Consider the following 22,935-nt stretch of genomic DNA (forward strand, 5'->3'; position numbering starts at 1 on the left):
AGTCCAGATCTAAATCTCATTTAAAACTTGTGGAGAGATCTGAAAACAGCAGTTGGGAGAAGGCACCCTTCTAATCTGGAAGAACAGGAGCAGTTTGACCAAGAGGAGTAGGCCAAACTGTCAGTACAGAGGTGTAGGATGCTCATCGTTGGCTACAGGAAGCGCTTGATTGCAGTTATTTAGACCAAAGGCTGTGCTACCAAATTTGAAGTCTAAGGTGTCAATAATTTTGTCAATGGCATTTCTGTTTATTTACTGATTTAAATTGATATATTAAGTTCTGAATCAAAAACAAAGGATCTGTAATATTAACAGTTAAATAACGAATGGTGGAGACCAAATACTTTGTTTAATTTCAACTTATTTTGATGGAAAATTGTGAGTTACTTGAAAAAAAGTGCAAGGTTGCCAATATTTTTGGCCAGGACTGTAATGATACATTCCATAGCGTCATTCCTAATGCAGTACTGGGATGGTCAGTGTGTTGTTATCCTCTTTTTAGGGATGCCATTTGATCACCACAACAAATAATTAGGGGACCGACTGTCTTCTGGTCAGTGTGTGTGTATGTCTTTTTTCTCTCAGTTCGTTTTGGGATTTGCTGGTCGGTGACATGCCTCCCCTGCGCCTGGCTCCTTCTAGTGCCGGTTCGGGGAAGTGGGAATTCAAGCCGAGTGGTACGGACATCGCCGACAGAGACCGCAAACACCGAGCACTCCCTTTAAACACGGTCTTATGACTGAGAACCCGCTCACCACTCAAGCAGCTGGCTACGCAAGGCGCAGACACAACAAACACCGGGACATGAACGGTGAGAGGGACATACGCGCGCACAAGCTCTCCAGTGACAGTGATAGAGGACTTTAGTGGACACCAGATCTTTGGAGATAACTGTCAGGAATTGGGATACATAGGCGACATAATTGTAACCTTCCTATGTACCTGACTTTACAGGTAAGTTTCTGGCACGTGTATGTGCCTTGTTTAAGGCCAAGTGCAATTATGACAGACGTACAACTGTGATGAGTTTTAACTTTAAATTATTGCAGATCATTTAAGTTCCCTATTTGTTGGCTTATATGGTTTCCATTAGCTTTGGCTCTTTAAAATAGAGTACCAGTCAAAAGTTCTACATTGTATTATAATAGTAAAGACATTACAACTATTAAATAACACATATGGAATCATGTAGTAACCAAAAAAGTGTTAAACAAATCAACATATATTTTATATTTGAGATTCTTCAAAGTAGCCACCTTTTTTGCCTTGATGACAGCTTTGCACACTCTTGGCATTCTCTCAACCTGCTTCATGAGGTAGTCATCTGGAATGCATTTCAATTAACAGGTGTACCTTCTTAAAAGTTAATTTATGGAATTTCTTTCCTTCTTAATGCATTTGAGTCAATCAGTTGTGTTGTGACAAGGTAGGGGGGTTATACAGAAGATAGCCCTATTAGGTAAAAGACCAAGTCCATATTATGGCAAGAAAAGCTCAAATAAGAGAAATGACAGTCCACCATTACTTTATTAAGACATGAAGGTCAGTCAATTCGGAAAACTTTGTGCAGTTACAAAAACCATCAAGCACTATGATGAAACTGTCTCTCATGAGGACCGCCACAGCAAAGGAAGACTCAGAGTTACATCTGCTGCAGAGGATAAGTTCATTAGGGTTACCAGCCTCAGAAATTGCAGCCCAAATAAATGCTTGACAGAGTTCAAGTAACAGACACATCTCAACATCAACTGTTATTTCAATGTGTTATTTCATAGTTTTGATGTCTTCACTATTATTCTACAATGTAGAAAATAGTACAAATAAAGAAGAATCCTTGAATGAGTAGGTGTGTCCAAACTGTTGGTACTGTTTGTATGGAATGTATAACAGTATCAGTCATGATCATTATAGGCATGTATTTGCAACCCGGAATCAGGGGTAGACTTAACATATATAGTACATGTGTGGATTTGTGATTTGTGGATGTCCATCATCAATTTCGTTTGATATGTTATGAATTATAATTACTTTTGGCTAACGTTAGCTACGTGGCTAACGCTAACGTTAGCAAGGTGGCTAACATTATCTATAGGCTAGTGGTTAAGGTTGGGTTAACCTCTCTAGGGTACGCCCATCTGGCCAACATCCAGTGAGTGTGCAGGGCGCCAAATTCAATTACAGAAATGCTCATTTTAAAAATTCAGAAAACAAAACATATTTTACATAGGTTTAAAGATTAACTTCTTGTTAAACCAACCACAGTGTTATATTTATAAAATGCTTTTCGGTGAAAGCATACCTAGCCCAGAACATAGCTAACCTAGAACATAGCTAACCTAGAACATACCTAGCCCAGAACATACCTAGCCCAGAACATAGCTAACCCAGAACATAGCCCAGTTGACAAATTATTACAAACAGTAACCAGCCAAGCAGAAGCGTTACAAAACTCTGAAATAGAGATAAAATTAATCCCTTACCTTTGATGATCTTCATATGGTGGCAATCAGAAGACATTAATTTACTCAATAAATGTTCCTTTTGTTCGGTGAAGTCTCTTTATATCCAAAAACCTCCGTTTTGTTAGCGCGTTTTCATCAGTAATCCACAAGCTCAAACGCAGTCAAAACAAACAGATAAAAAAATCAAAATTGTATCCGTAAAGTTCATAGAAACATGTCAAACGATGTTTATATTCAATCCTCGGGTTGTTTTTTAGCCTAAATGAACTATAATATTTCAACCGGACAATAACGTCGCCAATATAAAAGGTAAACAAGAAATGCACATGCGCATGAAAAAGCTCTGCGACATGGTAGGATCCACTCGTTCAGACTGGTCTTACTCCCTCATTTATAAGAATACAAGCCTGAAACGATTTCTAAAGACTGTTAACATCTAGTGGAAGGCATAGGAACTGCAAATTGAGTCCTAAGTCAATGGATACTGTAATGGCATTGAATAGAATACTACAAAACCAGCAAAAAAAACTACTTCCTGAATGGATTGTTCTCAGGTTTTCACCTGCTAAATCATTTCTGTTATACTCACAGACACGATTTTAACAGTTTTGGAAACGTTAGAGTGTTTCCTATCCAAATCTATATATTGTATGCATATCATATCTTCTGGGCCCGAGTAGCAGGCCGTTTCATTTGGGCATGCTTTTCATCCAAAATTCCGAATGCTGCCCCCTACCCTAAAGAGGTTAAGGATAGGGGAAAGGGTTAGCTAACATGCTAAGTAGATGCAAAGTAGATAAAAAGTGGTAAGTAGTTGAAAATATGAAAATCAGCTAAAATGCTAAAGCTGTCAGCGTTATATATATTATATTACAGTGTTATAAGCCTACCAATCCACCATGGCCAAGCACCCTTCTTTTGTTTTGGCCTTAAAGGGATACTTCAAGATTTTGTCCAATATCTACTTCGCCAGAGTCAGATGAAATCATGAATACAATTTTTATGTCTCTGCATGCAGTTTGAAAGAAGTTGCTAACTAATGTTAGCGTAATTGCTAACTAGCGATAGCACAATGACTGGCAGTCTACAGTAACTGTTAGCATCCCAAACTATCCCTTTAAGTAACCTTCTGTCTTATGTAACCATACCAAACATAACATATCATACTATATAATTTCAGTGTCAGATTCACATTTACTGTGCTACTCTATGCTATGCTAGTCTCTGGTGTTAGTGGATCCAAATTATCAATCACAAGAGTGGTAGGCCTGATCACCGACAACGATGAGACAGACTATAGGGAGGAGGTCATAGACCTGGCCGTGTGGTGCCAGGACAACAAACTCTCCCTCAAAATGATCAAGACAAAGGAGATGATTGTTAACTACAGGAAAAGGAGGACCGAGCACGCCCCCTGCTTATTGACGGGGCTGTAGAGGAGCAGGTTGAGAGCTTCAGGTTTCTTGGTATCCACATCACCAACAAACTATCATGGTCCAAACACATTAAGACAGTCGTGAAGAGAGGCACGACAAAGCACATTCCCCATCAGGAGACTGAAAAGATTTGGCATGGGCCCTCAGATCCTAAAAAGGTTCTACAGCTGTACCATCGAGAGGATTGGTTGCATCACTGCCTGGTACAGCAACTGCTCGCCCTCCGACCGCAAGGCACTACAGAGGGTAGTCCATACGGCCCAGTACATCACTGGGGCCAAGCTTCCTGCCATCCAGTACCTCTATACCAGGTTGTGTCAGAGGAAGGCCCATATTATTGTCAAAGATTCCAGCCAACCTAGTCATAGACTGTTCTTTCTGCTACCGCATGGCAAGTCTAGGTCCAAAAGGCTTCTACCCCCAAGCCATAAGATTCCTAAACAGCTAATCAAGGGCTTCCCCGACCTCTCTTTTACGCTGCTGCTACTCTCTGGTTATGATCTATGCATAGTCACTTTAACTCTACCTACATGTACATGTTACCTAAATTACCTCCACTAACCGGTGCCCCCGCACATTGACTCAGTACCGGCACCCCCCTGTATATAGCCTCAACATTGACTCTGTACCAGTACCCCCTGTATATAGCCTCTACATTGACTCAGTACCTGTTCCCCCTGTATATAGCCTCCACATTGACTCAGTACCTGTACTCCCTGTATATAGCCTCCACATTGACTCAGTACCGTAATACTCTGTAAATAGCCTCCACATTGACTCTGTACTGGTGCCACCTGTATATAGCCTCCACATTAACTCTGTACCGTAACACCCTGTATATACAGTGCCTTGCGAAAGTATTCGGCCCCCTTGAACTTTGCAACCTTTTGCCACATTTCAGGCTTCAAACATAAAGATATAAAACTGTATTTTTTTGTGAAGAATCAACAACAAGTGGGACACAATCATGAAGTGGAACGACATTTATTGGATATTTCAAACTTTTTTAACAAATCAAAAACTGAAAAATTGGGCGTGCAAAATTATTCAGCCCCCTTAAGTTAATACTTTGTAGCGCCACCTTTTGCTGCGATTACAGCTGTAAGTCGCTTGGGGTATGTCTCTATCAGTTTTGCACATCGAGAGACTGACATTTTTCCCATTCCTCCTTACAAAGCAGCTCGAGCTCAGTGAGGATGGATGGAGAGCATTTGTGAACAGCAGTTTTCAGTTCTTTCCACAGATTCTCGATTGGATTCAGGTCTGGACTTTGACTTGGCCATTCTAACACCTGGATATGTTTATTTTTGAACCATTCCATTGTAGATTTTGCTTTATGTTTTGGATCATTGTCTTGTTGGAAGACAAATCTCCGTCCCAGTCTCAGGTCTTTTGCAGACTCCATCAGGTTTTCTTCCAGAATGGTCCTGTATTTGGCTCCATCCATCTTCCCATCAATTTTAACCATCTTCCCTGTCCCTGCTGAAGAAAAGCAGGCCCAAACCATGATGCTGCCACCACCATGTTTGACAGTGGGGATGTGTGTTCAGGGTGATGAGCTGTGTTGCTTTTACGCCAAACATAACGTTTTGCATTGTTGCCAAAAAGTTCCATTTTGGTTTCATCTGACCAGAGCACCTTCTTCCACATGTTTGGTGTGTCTCCCAGGTGGCTTGTGGCAAACTTTAAACAACACTTTTTATGGATATCTTTAAGAAATGGCTTTCTTCTTGCCACTCTTCCATAAATGCCAGATTTGTGCAATATACAACTGATTGTTGTCCTTTGGACAGAGTCTCCCACCTCAGCTGTAGATCTCTGCAGTTCATCCAGAGTGATCATGGGCCTCTTGGCTGCATCTCTGATCAGTCTTCTCCTTGTATGAGCTGAAAGTTTAGAGGGACGGCCAGGTCTTGGTAGATTTGCAGTGGTCTGATACTCCTTCCATTTCAATATTATCGCTTGCACAGTGCTCCTTGGGATGTTTAAAGCTTGGGAAATCTTTTTGTATCCAAATCCGGCTTTAAACTTCTTCACAACAGTATCTCGGACCTGCCTGGTGTGTTCCTTGTTCTTCATGATGCTCTCTGCGCTTTTAACGGACCTCTGAGACTATCACAGTGCAGGTGCATTTATACAGAGACTTGATTACACACAGGTGGATTGTATTTATCATCATTAGTCATTTAGGTCAACATTGGATCATTCAGAGATCCTCACTGAACTTCTGGAGAGAGTTTGCTGCACTGAAAGTAAAGGGGCTGAATCATTTTGCACGCCCAATTTTTCAGTTTTTGATTTGTTAAAAAAGTTTTAAATATCCAATAAATGTCGTTCCACTTCATGATTGTGTCCCACTTGTTGTTGATTCTTCACAAAAAAATACAGTTTTATATCTTTATGTTTGAAGCCTGAAATGTGGCAAAAGGTCGCAAAGTTCAAGGGGGCCGAATACTTTCGCAAGGCACTGTAGCCTCCACATTGACTCAGTACCTGTACCCCCTGTATATAGCCTCCACATTGACTCAGTACGTGTACTCCCTGTATATAGCCTCCACATTGACTCTGTACCGGTACCCCCTGTATATAGCCTCCACATTGACTCAGTACCTGTACTCCCTGTATATAGCCTCCACATTGACTCAGTACCTGTACTCCCTGTATATAGACTCCACATTGACTCTGTACAGGTACCCCTTGTATATAGCCTCCACATTGACTCAGTACCTGTACTCCCTGTATATAGCCTCCACATTGACTCTGTACTGGTACCCCCTGTATATAGCCTCCACATTGACTCTGTACCGGTACCCCCTGTATATAGCCTCCACATTGACTCTGTACCGGTACCCCCTGTATATAGCCTCCACATTGACTCTGTACCATTACCCCCTGTACATAGCCTCCACATTGACTCTGTACCGGTACCCCCTTTATATAGCCTCCACATTGACTCTGTACCGGTACCCCCTGTATATAGCCTCCACATTGACTCTGTACCGGTACCCCCTGTATATAGCCTCCACATTGACTCTGTACCGGTACCCCCTGTATATAGCCTCCACATTGACTCTGTACCGGTACCCCCTGTATATAGCCTCCACATTGACTCTGTACCGGTACTCCCTGTATATAGCCTCCACATTGACTCTGTACTGGTACCCCCTGTATATAGCCTCCACATTGACTCCGTACCGGTACCCCTTGTATATAGCCTCCACATTGACTCTGTACCGGTACCCCCTGTATATAGCCTCCACATTGACTCTGTACCGGTACCCCCTGTATATAGCCTCCACATTGACTCTGTACCAGTACCCCTGTATATAGTCTCCACATTGACTCTGTACCAGTACCCCTGTATATAGTCTCCACATTGACTCTGTACCAGTACCCCCTGTATATAGTCTCCACATTGACTCTGTACCAGTACCCCCTGTCTATAGTCTCCACATTGACTCTGTACCAGTACCCCCTGTATATAGTCTCCACATTGACTCTGTACCAGTACCCCTGTATATAGTCTCCACATTGACTCTGTACCAGTACCCCCTGTCTATAGTCTCCACATTGACTCTGTACCAGTACCCCTGTCTATAGTCTCCACATTGACTCTGTACCAGTACCCCCTGTATATAGTCTCCACATTGACTCTGTACCAGTACCCCCTGTATATAGTCTCCACATTGACTCTGTACCAGTACCCCTGTATATAGCCTCCACATTGACTCTGTACCAGTACCCCCTGTATATAGCCTCCACATTGACTCTGTACCAGTACCCCCTGTATATAGTCTCCACATTGACTCTGTACCAGTAACCCCTGTATATAGCCTCCACATTGACTCTGTACCGGTACCCCCTGTCTATAGCCTCGCTACTGTTATTTTATTGCTGATGTTTAATTATCTGTTTCGTTTATTTTCTATATTTTACTTAACACTTATTTTTCTTAACTTCTTAAAGCATTGTTGGTTAAGGATTTGTAAGTAATCATTTCACTCTACACTTATTGTATTCAGCGCATGTGACAAATACAATTTGATTTGATTTGAGACGACTATTAGACCAGATTTCGTGTTTTTCTACGCGTGAGTTTAGCTAGCCAACGTCGCAATTTCTAATTGGAGAAGCAGTTTTAGCCCACTGTCTTGTCTTTTGATTCAGCACCATTCAGTAATATGGCATGCTTCAAATTAACATACTTCCAGCTTTAATGCCACCGGAGTTTACCTAAGGAATGGGTGGATGATGTCATCGCTATCGCTGGTTTATTTCTATATCTCTCTCTTTAAAAAAAATGTTTTTATTTTATTTAAACTAGGCAATTCAGTTAAGAACAAATTATTATTTAAAATTGACGGTCTACCGGGGAACAGTAACAACTACCCCGGTCAAACCCGGACGACGCTGGGCCAATTGTACGCCGCCCTATGGGACCACCCCAATCACGGCCGGTTGTGATACAGCCTGGATTCAAACCAGGTACTATAGTGATGCCTCTAGCACTGAGATGCTGCACCACTCGGGAGCCCAACTACTACTACTATACCCCAAAGAAACACATTGAATAACTCATTCATAAATGGCAAAAAACGACGTTCAAAAAATAAATAAGGAATAAGATCTTGAAGTGTCTGTCCTATATCTAAGAGATATAAGAAAGCTCAGGGAATATATATATATATATATATATATATATATTTTTACACTTTTAAACCCATTATTTTTGTTGGCACTAAACTACCTCCATACTTCCATTTGTTACTTTCAGATGAGTCCTGTGACACTTGTGATTCCACCCTTTCCACAAAGTGGTCATAGTATACGTATACATTAAACCGTTCAGACGCTACAGACGTTTTTGGTGAAAATACACATTATCGGAACGTCTCATAGGCTGACGAAACACAGCTCCTAGCTCGCCCAACTTCTACCGCAGATAAGGAAGGCTGGCGGATGTGGTGGATTGAGACGCAGCAAATCCTGATATCTCCCGTTTGAACTGACAGATTTTGATAAGGATTATTTTTGTTATTATGTTACTTTGATTGACGCACGGGTTATCTCATGATTACATAAGTTGTTTTGTTTTGAGATCACAAGATCATCAAAGTCCCATCATCATCCATTCATTTGTTCAGATGCATGATAATAAACCACCTCATCAAGGTGCCCTCTGGGTGTGTTCATCGCAATGAGGTCACAGGGGAATTTAAGCCCTGAATGATGCCTGACAGGCAGCCTTCCGCACCCAAGACCACAGTCAATCGCATGCAAGATACAACGCAGCTAACTTGGCTAGTCTTGTGAGCTAGCTAGTTAGCCAGGTAGTCTTGTTAGCTAGCTAGCAAACTAGCTTGTTGTCTATTCTGGTTGTTAGCTTGAATAACTGATATGTGTATAATTATAAGGGACATGTTTTGTGGATAATATTTACATTTACAGTGGGTGAGGTTAAAATAATGTCTGTGAGTATAACAGAACTGATATGGCAGGTGAAAACCTGAGGAAAATCCAACCAGGAAGTATTATTATTTTGAAAGGCTGTTTTTTCATTGAAAGCCTATCCACCATACAAAGACTTAGGACCCAGTTCACGATCTCTATGGCTTCCTCTACATGTGGCCAGTCTTTAGGAATTGTTTCAGGCTTTTACTCTGAAAAATTAGGGAGGTACAGCACTTTCAATGAGAGGCCTGTGGAAATTTCCAGCCATGAATCCTGCGCCTTTCTTGTTTCTCCTTTTCTATTGACGAAGCTTTTGTCCGGTTGAAATATTATTGATTATTTATAACAAAAACAACATGAGGATTGATTTAAACATTGTTTGACATGTTTCTACTAAATTTTATTTATTTATTTTTTACTTTTCGTCATGATGTTGAGAGCGCACATTGTGCCTTTGGATTTCTGAACAAAACGCACCAACAAAACAGGTTTTCAGACATAAAGAGGGACATTATCGAACAAAACAAACATTTATTGTCTAACATGGAGACCTGGGAGTGCCACCAGATGACGATCATCAAAGGTAAGTGATTCATTTGAACTCTATTTCTGACTTTTGTGACACCTCTCCTTGGTTGGAAAATGGCTGTGTGGTTTTTGTGGCTAGGCGCTGACCTAACATAATCGCATGGTGTGCTTTCTCCGTAAAGCCCTTTTGAAATCGGAAACTGTGGTTGGATTTAAAAGAGGTTTATCTTTAAAATGGTGTATAATACTTGTATGTTTGAGGAATTTTAATTATGGGATTTCTGTTGTTTTGAATTTGGTGCCCTGCAATTTCACTGGCTGTCCACTGGCTGTTGTCAAGGTGGGACGCTACCGTCCCACTGGCAGGTTAATTTCATGGGGCATGAGCTTTTTGGACTCCTTTGTCTGCATGTTGAACGAGTGGATTACTGAAAATCGATGGTGCCAACTTAACAGACTTTATGGGATGTAAAGAAGGATTTATCTAAAAAATTACCGTTTATGATGATGCAGACAAAGACCTGGTTCCGTCAGCGGTGGCATATATACTCAAATTCGGGGTTGAATCTCCTCCTTCTCTCTAAATATCAACATCTCTGTTGCCAGGCAGGAAATTAAGTGACGCAGGCAATAAACTGTTCGTTCTCCCTTAACGTGACCGGACCTGACCTGACCTCAGCCCCCTTCCTCACTAATCCACAACTCCCCACCCTTATCAGTGCCTGCCAAGATGTGGTCGTCTTTCCTTCACTCAGTACATTCCAAGCTTAATTGCCTCCACCATATGCATTCCTCCTACAGAAAACCATTAACTTCTGGTGTAGGCCCTAGACTATGGCACCCCTCATATCTCTATGACAACTAATGATCAATAATATTTAAAGTTTAGAAATCCGAACCCATCAATGCTAATCAGCCTGCAAGGAGCTTTACCTATGAAACAGCCTACAAGGCAGAATCCTGACTTATCAGCCTTTGAGTCTGCTATTGAATCTGATCAGCCTGTCAAAAATAGAGCTCACTCACTTTGTAATTGTAAATATTATCGATAAAACACGAAGTGTTCCTTACAATTACACACATATCAGTTGTGCAAGCTAACAACCAGTGTAGATAACAAGCTAGCTAACAATACTACCTAGCTAACTAGCTAGCTCGCTGTGGTCTTGGGGACGGGGCCTGTCAGGTATTGTTCATGGCTTATATGCCCCATAGTTAGCTCTACAACTCAAGATAAGGGATATTTAGCTTGCTAACGTTCTAACTTATAAACTGACAATGATTTCCAAACACAAATGAAAGCATGATGTCAGCACTAAATGTACCATCCCTTAGTGTAGCAATCAATAAAAACGTATAGGCTGGTCCACCGTGGGGCGCCGGTCCACCTGTCTGGCGCCGGTACACCGTGGGCTCTGATCCACCGTGGGCTCCGATCCACCGTGGGCTCCGATCCACCGTGGGCTCCGATCCACCGTGGGCTCCGATCCACCGTGGGCTCCGATCCACCGTGGGCTCCGATCCACCGTGAGCTCCGATCCACCGTGGGCTCCGATCCACCGTGGGCTCCGATCCACTGTGGGCTCTGATCCACCATGGGCTCTACCGCCTCAGTCATACAGTCAATCTCGTGATCTCATTGTGATCTCAACATAACAAGGGAAGCATTTTTTTTATTCATACTTCCTCTCTGGATTTCCATACGTAACTAAGTATGGTGTTACAATGAAAAGTTATCCCACCAAGAACTATTCATGAATGTATCTAAGGCAACACTTGATATCATCAGGGATCACAAGTCATTGACTTTGTCAAGTTTTACACGTCTATATATTTTTTTTAACAGCCAAATAAAATCAATATATGTAGTGAACAATAAAAATATGCCTATAAAGACGTTATAACATGACCTACCCTCCTTGTCTTTGCAGTGACTCCATCTCTGTGGACCCCATCTCTGTGGACCCCATCTCTGTGGACCCCATCTCTGTGGGCCCCATCTCTGTGGGCCCCATCTCTGTGGGCCCCATCTCTGTGGACCCCATCTCTGTGGACCCCATCTCTGTGGACCCCATCTCTGTGGGCCCCATCTCTGTGGACCCCATCTCTGTGGACCCCATCTCTCTGGACCCCATCTCTGTGGACCCCATCTCTGTGGACTCCATCTCTGTGGACCCCATCTGCCATCAACATCTACATTTGTCCTTTGACCATTCACTTCCAAGGTCATGTGCCGCCTGTCGATGACCTCGCTGTTTGTCTACTTCTGGTTGGTGGAGAGGGGTCAGTGTGACGCCTTCAGCCTTCAAGACACCATGGGAGAGCTGCACACAGAGTTCGCCGTCAACCTTTACCAAACGCTCACCGAGACAGAGAACAACTCCAACTTAATAGTGTCCCCGGCGAGCGTCTCGCTGTCCTTGGGTCTTCTGCAGCTGGGCGCCCGCGGCAACACGCTGGCGCAACTGGTGGCCGCACTGGGATATGACATCAACGGTAAGAAATCCCGCCCACCAAGCAGAGCCCCATGGGCTAAAAGGTGAAAGGACATCCAGAGGATGGCTGAGCACTTTAACTAGCATCTTTACCAGTGTGGGTTTATGTTGCTCTCCATTACCGTTTGTTTAAATCAGTCACCTGAGAATACCATTCCCTTAAACTGGTGCCGGGCTGCACCGCTGGTACGGGGTCCTGTGGGACAATTGGCATGGGGGTCCTGTCAGCTGGTAGAGTGGTGTCTGGAGACTTAATACCTGCCTCTGCTTTGTAATCAGATTATTCAGAGGGTAATACTGAGACACTGGGGTCGAAAGGTCACGGTGTTACACAGAAGTCACTAAACCAGTGAAGTTTAAATGGTAATGTATAGAAGGGCGTACTTCAGGTAGAGAGAGAAGGAGGATATTTTATTGATTTATCAGCATACTTGATTGATAAAAAAAGGGGAAAGGTGCCAAAGTGAAGAAAAGGTTTCGACTATAAGCCACGGGTGGCTGTGTATGTGTAATGGACCTGGGCTCGATGTCACATGCGTTTCTCAAAACACTGCATAGATTTTACCGTAATTAGAGAATGTGTCGATACGTTACTGACAGGATGGACATGAAGGCAGCGCTGCTCTGATTAGATTTTTTCCGTTCAAATCTGACCTTAACATTAGTCCACAATACAGACGACAGATCAGCATGCTAGAGAGAGATTGTAACCCATGGCTGCAAATATTGAGGCTTTGATTCTTTGGCACGTTATTGTGCACATCTTGTTACACATCATGAAATATTGAGACAAAAATCACAGACAACAATTAGCAAAATAGAACTCAATCGAGCGCTCACTTTACATTTTATTTTAATATGATTCAAATAAACTCAGCAAAAGAAAAGAAACGTCCAAACTTAACATGTGTAAATATTTGTATGAACATAAGATTCAACAACTGAGACATAAACTGAACAAGTTCCACAGACTTGTGACTAACAGAAATTGAATAATGTGTCCCTGAACAAAGGGGGAGGAAAAATCAAAAGTAACAGTCAGTATCTGGTGTGGCCACCAGCTGCATTAAGTACTGCAGTGCATCTCCTCCTCATGGACTGCACCAGATTTGCCAGTTCTTGCTGTGAGATGTTACCCCACTCTTCCACCAAGGCACCTGCAAGTTCCCAGACATTTCTGGGGGGAATGGCCCTAGCTCTCACTCTCCGATCCAACAGGTCGCAGACGTGCTCATTGGGATTGAGATCTGGGCTCTTCGCTGGCCATGGCAGAACACTGACATTCCTGTCTTGCAGGAAATCATGCCCAGAACCAGCAACATACCACTCTGCATCGTCAGCAGCTTACCACCCTGCATCGTCAGCAGCATACCACCCTACATCCCACTGCGGGCTTGCTTCCGAAGCTAAGCAGGGTTGGTCCTGGTCATTCCCTGGCTGGGAGACCAGGTGGTGTTGGAGGGCCAGTAGGAGGCACTCTTTCCTCTGGTCTAAAAAAAATAAATATAAAAATATCCCAATACCCCAGGGCAGTGATTGGGGACACTGCCCTGTGTAGGGTACCGTCTTTCGGATGGGACTTTAAACAGGTGTCCTGACTCCCTGAGGTCATAAAAGATCCCATGGCACTTATCATAAGAGTAGAGGTGTTAACCCTGGTGTCCTGGCTAAATTCCCAATCTGGCCCTCATACCATCAGGGTCACCTAATAATCCCCAGCTTACAATTGGCTCATTCATCACCATCCTCTCCCCTGTAACTATTCCCCAGGTTGTTGCTGTAAATGAGAATGTGTTCTCAGTCAACTTACCTGGTAAAATAAAAAGTATGGCTGGTGGCATTGTCATGCTGGAGGGCCATGTCAGGATGAGCCTGCAGGAAGGGAACCACATGAGGGAGAAGGATGTCTTCCCTGTAACGCACAGCGTTGAGATTGCCTGCAATGACAACAAGCTCAGTCTGATGATGCTGTGACACAGCGCCCCAGACCATGATGGACCCTCCACTTCCAAAAATCCTACAATGTGATTTTCTGGATTTTTGTTTCTCATTTTGTCTGTCATAGTTGAAGTGTACCTATGATGAAAATTACAGGCCTCTCTCATCTTTTTAAGTGGGAGAACTTGCACAATTGGTGGCTGACTAAATACTTTTTTGCCCCACTGTACATACAGTACATACATACATACACACGTTATATTTATACATACATACATATATGCACTTGCCATTGCAGAGCCGGATAATATGGGTTGGCCGGATCCTGGTGTCTTCTTCACACTTGTTTTGGAATACATCGTTTCACATTCTTGAACACACAAGGTTTCCATTTGGGTCGTCATTATCTGGACAAGTTGCAAAATTGTATCTAGGGTCAGCTTACCCTAGCCCTTAGTGGGGAAGACCAGTTCTATTTATCTTCTTAAAATCTGATTTTACACCTAGCTATAACCACACTGCGAACCCTAACTACACTGCAAACCTAATGTCTAGCTATAACCACACCGCTAACCCTAACTACACTGCAAACCTAATGTCTAACTATAACCACACTGCTAACCCTAACTACACTGCTAACCTTATGCGTAACTATAACCACACTGCTAACCCTAACCACACTGCTAACCTTATACCTAACCATAACCACACTGCTAACCTTATACCTAACCATAACCACACTGCTAACCTTATACCTAACCATAACCACACTGCTAACCCTAACCACACTGCTAACCTTATACCTAACCATAACCACACTGCCAACCCTAACCACACTGCTAACCTTATACCTACCCTAACCACACTGCTAACCCTAACCACACTGCTAACCTTACACCTAACCATAACCACACTGCTAACCTTATGCCTAACTATAACCACACTGCTAACCTAACCTAACTATAACCACACTGCTAACCTAATGCCTAACTATAACCACACTGCTAACCTAATACCTAACTATAACCACACTGCTAACCTTATACCTAACCACACTGCTAACCCTAACCACACTGCTAACCCTAACTACACTGCTAACCCTAACTACACTGCTAACCTTATGCCTAACCCTAACCACACTGCTAACCCTAACCACACTGCTAACCCTAACTACACTGCTAACCTTATGCCTAACCCTAACCACACTGCTAACCCTAACTACACTGCTAACCTTATACCTAACCATAACCACACTGCTAACCTTATACCTAACCTTATACCTAACCATAACCACACTGCTAACCTTATACCTAACCCTAACTACACTGCTAACTCTAACCACACTGCTAACCTTATGCCTAACCCTAACCACACTGCTAACCCTAACCACACTGCTAACCTTATGCCTAACCCTAACCATACTGCTAACCTTATGCCTAACCCTAACTACACTGCTAACCTAATGTCTAGCTATAACCACACTGCTAACCCTAACTACACTGCAAACCTAATGTCTAACTATAACCACACTGCTAACCCTAACTACACTGCTAACCTTATACCTAACCATAACCACACTGCTAACCCTAACCACACTGCTAACCTTATACCTAACCATAACCACACTGCTAACCTTATACCTAACCATAACCACACTGCTAACCTTATACCTAACCATAACCACACTGCTAACCCTAACCACACTGTTAACCTTATACCTAACCATAACCACACTGCCAACCCTAACCACACTGCTAACCTTATACCTAACCCTAACCACACTGCTAACCCTAACCACACTGCTAACCTTACACCTAACCATAACCACACTGCTAACCTTATGCCTAACTATAACCACACTGCTAACCTAATGCCTAACTATAACCACACTGCTAACCTAATGCCTAACTATAACCACACTGCTAACCTAATACCTAACTATAACCACACTGCTAACCTTATACCTAACCACACTGCTAACCCTAACCACACTGCTAACCCTAACTACACTGCTAACCCTAACTACACTGCTAACCTTATGCCTAACCCTAACCACACTGCTAACCCTAACCACACTGCTAACCCTAACTACACTGCTAACCTTATGCCTAACCCTAACCACACTGCTAACCCTAACTACACTGCTAACCTTATACCTAACCATAACCACACTGCTAACCTTATACCTAACCTTATACCTAACCATAACCACACTGCTAACCTTATACCTAACCCTAACTACACTGCTAACTCTAACCACACTGCTAACCTTATGCCTAACCCTAACCACACTGCTAACCCTAACCACACTGCTAACCTTATGCCTAACCCTAACCATACTGCTAACCTTATGCCTAACCCTAACTACACTGCTAACCTTAAACCTAACCCTAACCACACTGCTAACCTTACGCCTAACCCTAACTACACTGCTAACTTTACACCTAACCCTAACTACACTGCTAACCTTATGCCTAACCACACTGCTAACCCTAACTACACTGCTAACCTTACACCTAACCCTAACTACACTGCTAACCTTACACCTAACCCTAACCACACTGCTAACCTTACGCCTAACCCTAACCACACTCTAACCTTACGCCTAACCCTAACCAAACTGCTAACCCTATGCCTAACCCTAACCACACTGCTAACCCTAACCACACTGCTAACCTTATGCCTAACCCTAACTACACTGCTAACCCTAACTACACTGCTAACCTTACACCTAACCCTAACTACACTGCTAACCTTATGCCTAACCCTAACTACACTGCTAACCTTATGCCTAACCCTAACTACACTGCTAACCTTACACCTAACCCTAACTACACTGCTGACCTTACGCCTAACCCTAACTACACTGCTAACCTTACGCCTAACCCTAACTACACTGCTAACCTTACGCCTAACCCTAACTACACTGCTAACCTTATGCCTAACCCTAACTACACTGCTAACCTTACGCCTAACCCTAACTACACTGCTAACCTTATGCGTAACTATAACCACACTGCTAACCCTAACCACACTGCTAACCTTATACCTAACCATAACCACACTGCTAACCTTATACCTAACCCTAACCACACTGCTAACCCTAACCACACTGCTAACCTTATACCTAACCATAAACACTGCTAACCCTAACCACACTGCTAACCTTATACCTAACCATAACCACACTGCTAACTTATACCTAACCATAACCACACTGCTAACCTTATACCTAACCATTTGCTAACCCTAACCACACTGTTAACCTTATACCTAACCATAACCACACTGCTAACCCTAACCACACTGCTAACCTTATACCTAACCCTAACCACACTGCTAACCCTAACCACACTGCTAACCTTATACCTAACCATAACCACACTGCTAACCTTATACCTAACCATAACCACACTACTAACCTTATGCCTAACTATAACCACACTGCTAACCTAATGCCTAACTATAACCACACTGCTAACCTTATACCTAACCACACTGCTAACCCTAACCACACTGCTAACCCTAACTACGCTGCTAACCTTATGCCTAACCCTAACCACACTGCTAACCTTATGCCTAACCCTAACTACACTGCTAACTCTAACCACACTGCTAACCTTATGCCTAACCTAACCACACTGCTAACCCTAACCACACTAACCTTATGCCTAACCCTAACCACAGCTAATTAAACCTAACCCTAACCACACTGCTAACCTTACGCCTAACCCTAACTACACTGCTAACCTTACACCTAACCCTAACTACACTGCTAACCTTTTAACCACACTGCTAACCCTAACTTGCTAACCTTACACCTAACCCTAACTACACTGCTAACCAGGTACACCTAACCCTAACCACACTGCTAACCTTACGCCTAACCCTAACCACACTCTAACCTTACGCCTAACCCTAACCACACTGCTAACCATATGCCTAACCCTAACCACACTGCTAACCCTAACCACACTGCTAACCTTATGCCTAACCCTAACTACACAGCTAACCCTAACTACACTGCTAACCTTACACCTAACCCTAACTACACTGCTAACCTTATGCCTAACCCTAACTACACTGCTAACCTTACGCCTAACCCTAACTACACTGCTAACCTTACGCCTAACCCTAACTACACTGCTAACCTTATGCCTAACCCTAACCACACTGCTAACCTTATGCCTAACCCTAACTACACTGCTAACCTTATGCCTAACCCTAACCACACTGCTAACCCTAACCACACTGCTAACCCTAACTACGCTGCTAACCTTATGCCTAACCCTAACCACACTGCTAACCCTAACTACACTGCTAACCTTATACCTAACCATAACCACACTGCTAACCTTATACCTAACCATAACCACACTGCTAACCTTATACCTAACCATAACCACACTGCTAACCTTATACCTAACCCTAACTACACTGCTAACTCTAACCACACTGCTAACCTTATGCCTAACCCTAACCACACTGCTAACCCTAACCACACTGCTAACCTTATGCCTAACCCTAACCACACTGCTAACCTTATGCCTAACCCTAACTACACTGCTAACCTTAAACCTAACCCTAACCACACTGCTAACCTTACGCCTAACCCTAACTACACTGCTAACCTTACACCTAACCCTAACTACACTGCTAACCTTATGCCTAACCACACTGCTAACCCTAACTACACTGCTAACCTTACACCTAACCCTAACTACACTGCTAACCTTACACCTAACCCTAACCACACTGCTAACCTTACGCCTAACCCTAACCACACTCTAACCTTACGCCTAACCCTAACCACACTGCTAACCCTATGCCTAACCCTAACCACACTGCTAACCCTAACCACACTGCTAACCTTATGCCTAACCCTAACTACACTGCTAACCCTAACTACACTGCTAACCTTACACCTAACCCTAACTACACTGCTAACCTTATGCCTAACCCTAACTACACTGCTAACCTTACGCCTAACCCTAACTACACTGCTAACCTTACGCCTAACCCTAACTACACTGCTAACCTTACGCCTAACCCTAACTACACTGCTAACCTTATGCCTAACCCTAACTACACTGCTAATCTTATGCCTAACCCTAACTACACTGCTAACCTTACACCTAACCCTAACCTTAAATGAAAACCAAAAAGCTAATTTAGTGGGAACCAAGCCACTGATTCCATTTCCGGTCTCTCCAGATATACAGGTGCAGGACTTCCTGTTGCAGTCGCAGGGGGATGTGGGTAACTCCAGTCACGGGGTGCGGCTCCGGCAGGCCTGCGTCCTATTCGTCCAGAGCGGCGTCCAGCTACTTCCTGTTTTTACCCAGCATGCAGCAGCCTTGGGCAACAGCAGTCTGGTGCGAGCCAACTTCAGCCAGCCCAACCACAGCCGAAGCCAGCTGCAACAGTGGGGACGTAACCACAGCACCGGTGAGCCGCTCCAGTCCGGTGGCAGCGGAGAGCTGTTTGGGTCTGGCGAGGCCCAGGAAGAAGCCTTGTGGTGGGGCCAGCGGCTGCAGATGGCCCTGGTCAACACTGTAAACTTCCGGGGCGTGTGGCAGAAACAGTTCCTCTTCACAGACACCCAGAACCTTCCCTTCACCCTGTCGGACGGCAGCACCATCAAGGTGCCCATGATGCACCAGGCCACAGAGGTCAACTTTGGTAAGTGAGAAGAGACAACGGCAATATCTTTCTCTCCGTCTCTCCCTTTGGCTGTGGCTTACAGTCAATCCAGCAAGCACCACACCACATTTAGCTTAATGGTAGAGTTGGAGTCTTGGTTCGTACTACAGTAATGTAGATCATTTGCCATTCTACAATTGTAAAGTATAAGTGTTTAGTGTTTCTGCATCGCTTGGTCTTTGGGGGTTCTAGGCTGGGTATCTGTAAAACACTGACAACTGCTAATGTCACAAAGGGCTTCTAAAATCCATATGATTGATTATCCTGTGTCCTTATTTAAGCGGTCCCTCTCTTTGTTTCCCTTCTATGTGTAGGTCAGTTCCGCACCTTGTCTGATCAGCGCTACACAGTTCTGGAGCTGCCGTACCTGGGCCGCTCCCTCAGTCTGCTGGTAGCTCTGCCCAGCGACAGGAAGACGCCACTGTCCTCTCTGGAATCGCAGCTAACTCCCAGCGCTGTGGCCACCTGGGACACTGGCCTCCGTAGAACCAAGATGGATGTCTTTCTCCCCAGGTAGCCTACACATATCAATATGTTTTCATTTGAAAACATTTCTTATACCAGGTTAGTATCACTGATGTAAAACATTTCCTGGCCCAGAGTGGCTTCCGTTCCCTGTATCCTAACGGACGTTTGCTAAGAGGGATACCTGGGACAACCCAACTTCACGTCATTGACATTTAAAACGGTTTAGGGTATTTTGTATTTATTATGGATCCCCATTAGCTGCTGCCAAAGCATCAGCTACTCTTCCTGGGGTTTATTATGGATCCCCATTAGCTGCTGCCAAAGCATCAGCTACTCTTCCTGGGGTTTATTATGGATCCCCATTAGCTGCTGCCAAAGCATCAGCTACTCTTCCTGGGGTTTATTATGGATCCCCATTAGCTGCTGCCAAAGCATCAGCTACTCTTCCTGGGGTTTATTATGGATCCCCATTAGAAGCATCAGCTACTCTTCCTGGGGTTTATTATGGATCCCCATTAGAAGCATCAGCTACTCTTCCTGGGGTTTATTATGGATCCCCATTAGTTCCTGCCAAGGCAGCAGCTACTCTTCCTGGGGTTTATTATGGATCCCCATTAGCTGCTGCCAAAGCATCAGCTACTCTTCCTGGGTTCAAACAAAATTTAGGCAGTTTATACCATTTTAAAAACATTACGATACATTCATAACAGATTTCACAACACTGTGTGCCCTCAGACCCCTACTCCACCACTACCATATATCTACAGTACTAAATCCATGTGTATGTATAGAGCGTATGTTATCGTGTTTGTGTGTGTGTGCCAATGTTTGTGTTGCTTCACAGTCCCCGCTGTTTCATAAGGTGTTTTTTTAATCTGTTTTTAAAAATCTAATTTTACTGTTTGCATCAGTTACTTGATGTGGAATAGAGTTCCATGTAGTCATGGCTCTATGTAGTACTGTGGAATAGAGTTCCATGTAGTCATGGCTCTATGTAGTACTGTGGAATAGAGTTCCATGTAGTCATGGCTCTATGTAGTACTGTGGAATAGAGTTCCATGTAGTCACGGCTGTATGTAGGACTGTGTGCCTCCCATAGTCTGTTCTGGACTTGGGGACTGTGAAGAGACCTCTGGTGGCATGTCTTGTGGGGTATGAATGGGGGGTGTCATCGTCATCCCAAGTATCCCATAGCATTTACCATGTCCTAACCTTCATGATGACTGATCTAGTGTGGCGAAACAGGATAACGGTAGTGTAATGCACTGTCATTTAACAGGTTTAAAATGCAGAACAGGTTCAACCTGAGGTTGATTCTGCCGTCAATGGGGGTCAGTGACGCCTTCAATCCAATGGCAGCAGACTTCACTGGACTCTCAGGTACAGAACACTTAAACTGCTTTTTCCTGGTTTAATGTGAGATTAGGTTTGGGGTCAAATTCCATTTCAATTAGTGTCAATTCAAGACGTAAACTGAAATTCCAATTCGCTTTTCAACGAGGAACATTTTCAAAATTTGGAGTTTGGTTTACTTTCTGAGTTGAGCTATAAAAGCCTGTATGAGACTCCATGTCATCCTCAGTACTCTGCAGAGGACTGTCCAGAACTTACAGCATTGGGTTTGTTATCTCTCCACAGCAGAGGAAGGCCTGTATGTGTCAGATGCCTTTCATGAGGCCAGGATAGAGGTAACAGAGGACGGGACCAAGGCAGCGGCAGTAACCTCTATGGTGCTACTCAAACGATCCCGAGCTCCCGTCTTCAAAGCAGACAGACCTTTCTTCTTCCTCCTGCGACAAGTCAGCACAGGTAGGAGGCCTACCATACAAAATAATTAACAGATGGCTTACATATGCAATAAGGCCCGAGCAGGGTGTGGTATATGGCCAATATACCACGGCTAAGGGCTGTTCTTAAGCACGACGCAATGCAGAGTGCCTGGATACAGTCCTTAGCCGTGGTATATTGGCCATATACCACAAACCCCCTGAGGTGCCTTATTGCTATTATAAACTGGTTACCAATGTAATTAGAGCAGTAAAATGTATTTTTTTTTGTCATACCTGTGGTATACGGTCTGATATACCACGGGCTTTCAGCCAATCAGCATTCAGGGCTCAAACCATCCACTAATAATCAACACAGTAAAAGAAGCATGCTATAGCTGCGTTTACACAGGGATGGGATGGGATGCCTGTGTAAACGCAGCCTTAGTCGGAGTGTTGTACTGCCGTTACAGCATCACCTTGTTAGTTTGGCCTTCTATTAATCGCTCCATTTGTCAACCCTCTCTCCATATCTCTCCCTCTCTCCAGGATCTGTTCTATTTATGGGGCGTGTGGTGAATCCAGCTGATCAGGCACCCTAGAACCCCCTCACCTCCACTCTAGAACCCCCTTACCTCTACCCAAGGACCCCCTTACCTCTACCCAAGGACCCTCTTACCTCTACCCA

General features: G+C 43.7%; 1 protein-coding gene across 1 annotated transcript; it reads left to right on the forward strand.

Annotated features, from left to right (window-relative positions):
• The first annotated feature begins 642 nt into the window (after window positions 1–642).
• serpine3 (serpin peptidase inhibitor, clade E (nexin, plasminogen activator inhibitor type 1), member 3) lies at window positions 643–22,935 on the forward strand. The gene is made up of 7 exons (XM_042306897.1): window positions 643–954; window positions 11,809–12,373; window positions 19,525–19,992; window positions 20,328–20,526; window positions 21,761–21,861; window positions 22,120–22,290; window positions 22,797–22,935. Exons 2-7 carry the CDS (start codon window positions 12,106–12,108, stop codon window positions 22,847–22,849), a joined length of 1,260 nt encoding a protein of 419 aa, XP_042162831.1. The 5' UTR covers window positions 643–954; window positions 11,809–12,105; the 3' UTR covers window positions 22,850–22,935.

Source organism: Oncorhynchus tshawytscha, linkage group LG26 (assembly GCF_018296145.1).
Source record: "Oncorhynchus tshawytscha isolate Ot180627B linkage group LG26, Otsh_v2.0, whole genome shotgun sequence".
Taxonomy (NCBI): Eukaryota; Metazoa; Chordata; class Actinopteri; order Salmoniformes; family Salmonidae; genus Oncorhynchus; species Oncorhynchus tshawytscha.

Excerpts from the sequence above, each read along its gene's own strand:
- serpine3 (XM_042306897.1), top strand. The coding sequence starts at position 12,106 with ATGTGCCGCCTGTCGATGACCTCGCTGTTTGTCTACTTCTGGTTGGTG. Across the intron at positions 19,993-20,327 it reads GGCCACAGAGGTCAACTTTG|GTCAGTTCCGCACCTTGTCT; the intron begins GTAAGTGAGAAG and ends TTCTATGTGTAG. Across the intron at positions 21,862-22,119 it reads AGACTTCACTGGACTCTCAG|CAGAGGAAGGCCTGTATGTG; the intron begins GTACAGAACACT and ends ATCTCTCCACAG.